The 8,943-nt window shown below is 44.2% G+C and overlaps 2 protein-coding genes across 2 annotated transcripts in view; one reads left to right on the top strand and one right to left on the bottom strand.

Annotated features, from left to right (window-relative positions):
• Positions 1–65: 65 nt before the first annotated feature.
• LOC137583077 (solute carrier family 23 member 1) lies at positions 66–3,587 on the top strand. The gene is made up of 4 exons (XM_068297970.1): positions 66–252; positions 1,653–2,293; positions 2,357–3,243; positions 3,304–3,587. The coding sequence occupies exons 1-4, from the start codon at positions 211–213 to the stop codon at positions 3,483–3,485; spliced, it is 1,752 nt and encodes a 583-aa protein (XP_068154071.1). The 5' UTR covers positions 66–210; the 3' UTR covers positions 3,486–3,587.
• Nuak (Nuak family kinase 1) overlaps positions 3,576–8,943 on the bottom strand; it is a 47,491-nt gene continuing 42,123 nt past the window's right edge. Inside the window, exons 15-16 of the mRNA XM_068297969.1 lie at positions 4,756–8,866; positions 3,576–4,700 (exon numbers count right to left, since the gene is read on the bottom strand). Coding sequence (XP_068154070.1) covers positions 4,646–4,700; positions 4,756–8,866 — 4,166 coding nt within the window. The 3' untranslated portion in view covers positions 3,576–4,645. The remainder of the gene's footprint in view (positions 4,701–4,755; positions 8,867–8,943) is intronic.

Genomic DNA, 8,943 nt, shown 5'->3' with positions numbered 1-8,943 from the left:
CCATCTAACTGTATTCGATTGGGCGAGTTCGACAGCTATGTGATAAATCTTTCTATAGCCCCGAAGCCATTGAGTCGACAGCCGTTGAGGCAAGTGGTTGCCCACTGAGTTCTTAAGAGATTTGTTTTCTTTTTGTTTTTCGTTTCTATTTTTTCGGTCGTTATTTAAGTTTTATGGCGTGCACTAAGTGGTTATAAAGCCAGCCTGATCATGGAGTTAAATAATGTAACCATTGAGGACTGTGATGGCTCTGTAAGTGAATGTGAATCGGCTAAGAATACGTAAAACATTTCGCATACTTTACAGGTAACCCTCCTATATCGCGATACTTTGCTAAAATTCGGTTTGAAAAATGCGGAAAATTTCATCTAACACGGTGCTCCGATAACGCTATTTATAAATTAACGTTGTAAAATTTATAAAATTGTTCGGAAGATTGATAGAATTTAAAAGCTACTGAAATAAAACCTTTAAGAAAAAGCTTTTTATTACCTAATTAAATTGACAATTGTTCGGATCAGATCGCTATATGATTTGGTGTTATTCGAAAGATCGGTGTTGGAATAGGAATAGCTTTATGAAATTGTGAGAGATTCTTTTTATTCTTGTTTTTGTTTCGATTTTATATCATTTTGTTTTATGTTGTTTTAATATATTCATTCATTTTTTTTGAATGAATTAAATAAATGGAAAAATATTAGAATAGGAACCTAATCCTGATTTTTTTTAAAGTCCACTACAACGCCGATTTTTCAGAAATGCATTGTCCGCGTTGTAGGAGGGTTACCTGTATATACATATATATATAAAATTTATTTTGTTTATGTCGTTTACATAAGCGCCATTTCCCAGTGGAATTTCTTTAATTGGTTTCTTTTTATTTTTTGATATTAATATAGATATCGTTTGTTTTATCTTGTACGACATTTTACTTTGTTGCCTTGTTTGCAATGATATTCACACTTTAATAATTGTATACTAATTAACTGTAACAATATAGGACTAAACAGAGCTAATTGGTACAATAGCCCATTGCAATTTGTCACATCTTTGTGCTAGTCAGCTCACTTGGGAATGCTTGCACTTAACAACATAGTGATTTATTAACTGAACCAACAGTTTAGCTATGAATTAATTTATACCTTAACGATGTATGGACCAATACTCACGCTCAATTAATCATGGATGCTGCCAACAAGTGCCAACAAGTTGTCAATGGAATTCCAATTACATTAATATTCAATTCAAAAAACACAAAAATTATATAGAAAGCTCCGCCCCATGGGAATAATTTAAACTACAAAGTTATGAAAATTAATGCTAGAAATAGATTGTAATTCTCTCACAAACCAATAAAATTAAGTTTATCAGGAGTTGTCGAGAATTTGTATACTCTAAAAAATCAATGACTGATTTTCTTTGTGAAATATTAAACTTTCTTAAACAAAATGTAGGTACAATTACACAAACCACTAAATAGAGTATACCTGTTCATAGATATATATAGTTTTAACTGGAATCAAAATTACCATTATAAATAGGGTTAATTATAATTTTTGTATGATTTAATTACCTTGTTGCATTTGCTCCTCAATATACAGAATATTTAAAATATTCATTTTTTTTCTCTCTTCTTTTGTGTTTGTTTTTAGCCGAACAAGTTAGGCATTAGGGAGACTCCAGTGGGCGCTGTACCCACGACTCAGTCTCCTCCATTACAAACTGAGAAACCCAAACCGCAACTGCTCTATGCCATCAATGATAATCCGCCTTGGTATCTGAGTATTTTGTTGGCCTTTCAACATTATTTAACAATGATTGGAGCAATTGTGTCCATTCCATTCATCTTGACGCCAGCCCTATGCATGTCGGATGAGGATGCCAATCGTGGCATAATCATATCAACAATGATCTTTGTCACTGGCATAGTGACGTATTTTCAAGCCACATGGGGCGTTCGATTGCCCATTGTGCAGGGTGGAACTATTTCGTTTTTGGTGCCCACATTGGCCATTCTCGCCTTGCCACAGTGGAAATGTCCAGCCCAGTCGATAATTAATGAAATGAGCCCCGAGGAGAGAGAGGAATTGTGGCAAGTACGAATGCGAGAGTTGTCTGGAGCTATTGCCGTGTCGGCCATGGTGCAGGTTATAATGGGTTACACTGGACTAGTGGGCAAGATACTCAAATATGTAACACCCTTGACCATAGTGCCAACAGTCTCACTAGTGGGATTAACTCTTTTCGAGCATGCAGCGGAAACTGCCTCCAAACACTGGGGCATTGCTGTGGGGTGAGTGGAAGAGGTCGGCACATTTGTAAAGTTATAAGAACGAAATTGATTTTCTCTTTCTAGGACAACAGCCATGCTGACGCTTTTCTCGCAAATCATGTCCAATGTGTCTGTTCCCATATTCGCGTATCGCAAAGGACACGGCCTGGAGGTGCGGCAATTTCAGTTGTTTCGCCTATTTCCTGTTCTGTTGACCATAATGATTATGTGGGGTTTGTGCGGCATATTGACAGCCACTGATGTCTTTCCACCCTCGCATCCTTCGCGAACGGATGTACGCCTCAATGTGTTGACAAGTGCCAAATGGTTCTATGTGCCGTATCCGGGACAGTTTGGCTGGCCTTCGGTCACTTTGTCGGGCGTTCTGGGCATGCTGGCCGGTGTATTGGCCTGTACAGTGGAGTCTCTTAGCTATTATCCCACTGTTTCACAAATGTCAGGCGCCCATTCGCCACCACTTCATGCCATCAATCGGGGCATCGGCACCGAGGGATTGGGCACTGTGCTGGCTGGTCTCTGGGGAGCTGGCAATGGCACAAATACCTTTGGAGAGAATGTGGGAGCCATAGGTGTCACCAAGATTGGCTCTCGACGCGTCATCCAATGGGCTGCATTGATAATGGTCCTGCAGGGGGTAATTGGTAAATTTGGAGCCATTTTCATACTCATTCCCGACTCGGTGGTGGGAGGGATCTTTTGTGTCATGTTCGGCATGATTATTGCCTTTGGTCTTTCAACGCTGCAGTATGTGGACTTGCGTTCGGCCAGGAATCTCTACATTCTCGGCCTTTCCATATTCTTTCCCATGGTCTTGTGTCGCTGGATGCAAGAACATCCGGGTGCCATTCAGACGGGCAATGAAACGGTTGATTCCACATTGTCAGTGCTGTTGGGTACAACCATATTGGTGGGTGGTCTATTGGGATGTCTGCTGGACAACATTATTCCAGGTAAGAGGTCCTGCGACAAGGCTTTCCTGCGAATAACCAATTATTATAACTCATCAACAGGAACTCCTGCGGAACGTGGCCTTATCGAATGGGCAAATGAAATGCCACTTGGCGATGACAATATCAACGATGGCACCGCCACGGACTACGATTTTCCTTATGGCATGAATGCCCTACGCAAATGGAAATGGACTTACTACATACCATTTTTGCCCACATATAAATTGCAAAAACAGAGCTGACCTGTTCACATTACATATATATATATAGAGTTGATTCCACACACAATCGAATGTACAATATTTTTTTGGTTTTGTATTTTTTTCATAAAACCATTTCATTTATTTTTCTTGGTTTTCTTTCTCACAATCTATGTAATTACAATTTGAACTCGGAGTTCTACCAACAAACGCTACGTCTTAAATTCGCTTATAGTTTTTTTTGGTTTTATTTGCTATTATTCAATTCTCGATTGTTTCGATTTGCTGTTGACGACTTTGTTTACTTTTAATTTTCTACATTTGTTTTGGTTTAGATTTCTGCATATTTTCTATTATTTTGCAATAACATCAATATATAGTCCCTAGTGAACAAGCAAATGTTAGAGTTCTTAATCCTTTATAAATAAAACTCTCGAAAAAACAGTCAGTTCTGTAAAAGCAAAACAAAAAAAAAAAAAAAAAATGTTGTTAAAATTATGATTTTTAAAAATTTTAACTCATTTTTTTGTTTGTGCTTTTTCGTTTTGTTTTTGTTTTTGTTTTGGCGAGGCTTATTTCTTTTCACATCTTCTGTTTCTACAACACTTTCATATGGCTTATAGACCAAATCAACTAATCAACTTGATTTATAATGCACTATATATAGCTAATTGTAAGGCTAAACTCTAAAACCGCCGAAAGGAACCAAGGCACAATCATTTGAAAATCGTATGTATGTATGTATATATGGTAGCGTTATGGTCTTGATCGGATTGGCTGCAATCCATTGCTGAAACAACTATAAATATAATCTATATAATATATGTATGCATGTAAATATCGGTTCCACTACTGGACTACGACTATAATGAGCTCTAACTATAAACTTTTGACTATATAAAAAAAAAACAATTATCAAAAATTTTTCCCTATACCTAAGTTTTGAGTGATTATAATTATTAATTCGAATCTATGGATCTGGCGAGCTCTTAAAATTTATTATGCTCATGATGATGGTGATGGGTGGTGGATGGTTGGGCGGGCTGTAATAATTTTTTAATCCCCCCACTGCTTGCCCTTGACGAGGATGCCGACGCCGATGATGAGGCCGTAGTATTTGGAGGTGTGGTCAGGGTATGTTGAGATTTCTTCCGTTTGGAGTAGTAGCAGAAAATGCAGAAACCATTCTGCGGCGTGGAACATCAAATGTTTGTGGGACTTCTTGTGGCCGACGAGGTACGATAACGCGACCCAGATCTGTGTGATGGAAAGGTAAAGTCCATGCGGATTGACTGAATCTCTTAAAACTTACCGTGAAATGCTGGAGGTATAGTCCCGGACTGGTGTTCGACCTTCACGCCTGTGATAACTGCTGCTGCCAGTGGCTCCGCTACTGCTACTAGTTGGTGGCTCCAATAGCGACATTGTGCGATGGTCATAGGCGCGTATGGAACGGCGGCCCAGAGTGGCATAGCCATCGAGATGACTAGTCGCATTACTGCTGCTGCCACTGGCCGTGGGTAAACTGCTATTCAGAGTGTAGGACGAACGACGCTTGGGATTGTAGGTGTTGTAGTAGCCACTGGCCACGGCTCCCGCTGTTCCATTGCTGGGACTAGAACTCGAGGAGCTCTTATAGCGCATCGGCACTGAGCTGTAGTCGTGGGAATCGTAGCGTTTGCTTAGAAACGAGGGCGATGTGTTTCGTATATCATTTAGGCTTTTGCGTGGTTTGCTTGTGGCTCCAGTCGATCCCGTTGATGTGTAATCCAAGGGCGATCGATAGACAGGCGGCTTTAGTTCTGTGCCCACAGGACTCAGTTTCAGGGGCCTAAAGAACTGTTGGGCGATGTCGGGTGAATGGGCTCGCGTTTCCACTTCGGAGGCGTGCAGTTTGTGGTTGGAACGAGCTTTGACCGCCGCTTGTTGTTCCCTGTAGTAATCCCGCACTGCGGATGGACCCACTATGCTGCTGGTGCGACGTGGCTTCTTCTGCTCGTTGAAGCGACTGTAGAAACTGCGACGTTTTATGCGATCGATGACACTCTCGTTGGGATCAGAGCTCTCCGAACAGCGGGTGGGCGATGACAGGGAGGCCCTCGACAAACGCGACACTGTGGGCGAGGGTGTGGCATGCAACATGTAATTATCCTCAGAACAAATTGACCAGTTATCAAAGTATAATTCTGGCTCCTCGGTTGGCGAGAGAAACGTTGACGTTGAGGCACAATCGTCCTGATAGCTACGCGAATCCGAGGAATAGTTGGCAATGTTCTCGAAAGACGGGGTCAATAGGGCATTATTGCGATTGATCTCATGGGCGGATGAGGTGCGGTATCCAGAAGTTTGAGAACTGCAATTGTTATTGTTGGTATTGGAAGAGTTGTTATTTGTGGCATTCTCCATGGATTGCTGACTGGAACTGTTGTTGGAGGAGGCACTCTTAACAGCTCCCGGATAGGGCGGCAAATTGGAATAGAGCCCCAAGCCCAGTCCACCGTTGCCGTTGAGCAATGCAGGATTGGTCCGTGAACCACGATAGCTACTGCCACCACTTGTTGTGGTTGTGGTGGTCCCTGCACTGGTCCCTGCAATAGTTCCAGTTGGAGCACTAGCCAGATCCAGCATTAGACCCTTACGCTTGTCCTTGTTGTTGGTGGTGTTGCAGTTGGTGGGGGCTGCAGCTGAGAACTTACTACTTTGGCTCTTATTCTGTATGCAATCTGGGCATGCAGTCTGACAGTTACAATTCTCCTCGGTAGCTGTGGTGGTGGCTTTGGGTTTCACAACATTCTGGTAGATGGGAGATGTTGGCAGAGATGCCTCTTGCTCTTCATGGACCTGGCGTTCTATATTACTTGTGGATCGGGTGGTGCGTACTCGCCTCTGTTCACTGCTCTCGCGATCGAAACGCCTCAAGAGGCCACCAAACATTTTATTGACAGCACCGCCTTGCTTTCCATTGCCTGCTCCCCCGACTCCTCCGCCTTCAGCTTGTCCCACAAGCAATTCCTCCACACTGGCTGCCCTCTTGGGACTTGCACTGGCCCTGGCACTGTTGCTTGTCTGTGATCGGGGCACCGAACGTTCTCGTAATGAGCGCAGCATACTGTCAAAGCGGGATCTCTTGTCTCCTGAGCGTTTATCCTCATTGAGCTCAAAGTTCAATTTCTCCGTCTCCAAGGATTTCTTCTTGCGCAGGATTGTGGTCTTCTCTGGTGAACTACGCTCTTCTGGCGATCCCGATCCTTGTTTCAGTGTGCAGGCCAGAGCCACATTTGTTGTGCCGCTGGGTGCTACTTTCCTGTCCTTGCTCATGGCCGAATCTCTCAGTTTTTCAAACTTCTGTCCAATGGCATAGAACAGCCCCTTGCCGGATACCTTTTTCTCGGGCGATTTATCTTTGGATTTAGTCACAGGGCTTGATTCTTTTGAACTATCCACGGGTGTTGTAGTGGCTGTTGTAGTAGTAGTGGTGGTGGCAGTCGTTGGCGGTGTCACCGGTGTGGGTGGAACCAGCTTGGATTTCTTTGTCACTTTGATAATCTTTTTGATGGTCGTGGGTCGTGAGGGTTCGCTTGAGGATGAGCCCGAGTCTTTGGCATCGGGAATGGCACTCATTGTGCATGTCAGTGTGGCCGACAGAGACTTCTCCTCCGATGTGGACTTGGAACTGCTAATGGGAGTGTTGACACTTGGTGTCGCCTCCGTTATTGTTGCTATAGCCACGCCGCTGCGAGTTACCTTCCTTATCTCTTTGGGTGTGGTTAGTTTAGTGGCTGGATAACTCTTAGGTCGCATTAGTCGACTCTCCCGGGGAGCTGGTGCCTCCAATGCTGGTTCATTGCTGGCACCACTAGCCGCTGTGGGCAGTTTGCTGGGCAATTTACTGGCCCCAGCACTAATAACTTGATCAGTTTCGCTTTGCTTTGTCAAACTCAAGCCGACATCTTTCATGGGATAGGATTTAGGTCGTTTCAATTTGGTCTCTTTGGCAGCTGGTAGATGTTCGCTGGTAACCAAATCAGCATTGGTATTAAGTGGTTTTAAGCCTTCATCTGATTTCTTTGATACTTTCTTCACCTTACGTACTAAAGTGGATGTCGTGGTTGTTGTTGTTGTGGTTGTGCCTTTAGTTGTCCCCTCACCATCCGTGTCCTTGGCCTTTACTCTCTTTACCTTCTTAATGGTTGATGTTTCTTCTGCCTGGCCAGCACCTGTTTCCTGTTCTTGGTGTGTCCGCACGGCCGAAAGTAATTGAAGCTCTTGAAGGATCTTGTCGGCCAACTCATGTTTATCCAGCTCTGTCTCTAACTCACGTGGACGGGATAGACTGCGTCGTTTAGTGACTTCGGGAACCTTCTGCTCCGTAGCTTTCTCCGTAACGCCTTCTGTGAACAGTTCCATGCTCTTATTGCGAGCATGCCGCATGGAAGATTTGGCCAATTGGGTTTCCGTCTGCTCGGGATCCACATTGGGCAGACTGTGTTTGCGGCGCCGCAAATCAGATTGTTCATCGCGTTCCGCTGACTTTTCACGTATATCACGAAGCATGCTCTGGGTTTCACGTTCCCTATCGCGCGGCTCGTCAAAGAAGTCGGGCCGCAGAAAACGTGAGATTCGGCGCTGCGAGGTGCGTCTACGCAGGGAGCTGCTGCCATCGGGCAAACTGCCAATATTTGGCAATTGCGGCGGCGGCGAGAGGCAACCACTTGGTGGACGCCCCAAAGCAGCGCTATAACGTTTTTCCGGCGTCTCCTTCAATGCCGAACCATTGGAATTGGTGCCATTCATCGACTTGTTCAAATAGGGCGAATAGTACTTGTATTTGTCGCTAATGTCACTGGTGTAGTTGGTGCTGCTGCAGAGAGATGTTTTGCCATAATCATCACGACAAACGCTGCTACTTCGACTCTTGCTGGCGGTGGCGGCGGCGGTTGTGGTGGTGGTGGTGGCAGTGCTGGTCTCCAATTGACTCTGCACCTGACTGTGACTCTGAGCTTGACTTGTGCGGCTAAGACTGCGTCTGTAGATGGCCGTGCTGGCCGCTGTGGTCTTGGGTGCATCTGTTAAGGGCTTTTGATTTGATTCCTCCTCCGTTGGCATATAAGTTCCACCACGTCCACTACTCTGACTGCGTTTGTAAACCTTGCTGACAGGACTCTCACTTGGTGTGCCATTCTGAACACTCAATGTGCGTGATAATTTGCGAGCCTGTGTTGGCGGCAACTTGGCCAATAGCTGTTCCTGAAAGCATTTCGGGAGACCCGGTGTTATGCTCGACAATGTTTCCAAATCCTTTTTACTCAGCCGCAAACGTGAGAGATCCAAATCAGCCAAATCGAGAGGTTCCTCAGTTGAAGTCGAAGTTTTCTCCACATTTGCCGGAGCTGAGCTAGGTTTGCCATGATGCTGATGATGACCTGGGAACAAGAAGAAGTTGGCACACATTTTGCTTATTAAAGCTGAAACAATGAAGTGACCTTTGAGAGAGAGAGAG

The sequence above is a fragment of the Drosophila tropicalis genome, unplaced genomic scaffold, assembly GCF_018151085.1.
Source record: "Drosophila tropicalis isolate 14030-0801.00 unplaced genomic scaffold, ASM1815108v1 contig_859, whole genome shotgun sequence".
NCBI lineage: Eukaryota > Metazoa > Arthropoda > Insecta > Diptera > Drosophilidae > Drosophila > Drosophila tropicalis.
This window is presented reverse-complemented; position numbering and strand designations above follow the sequence as displayed.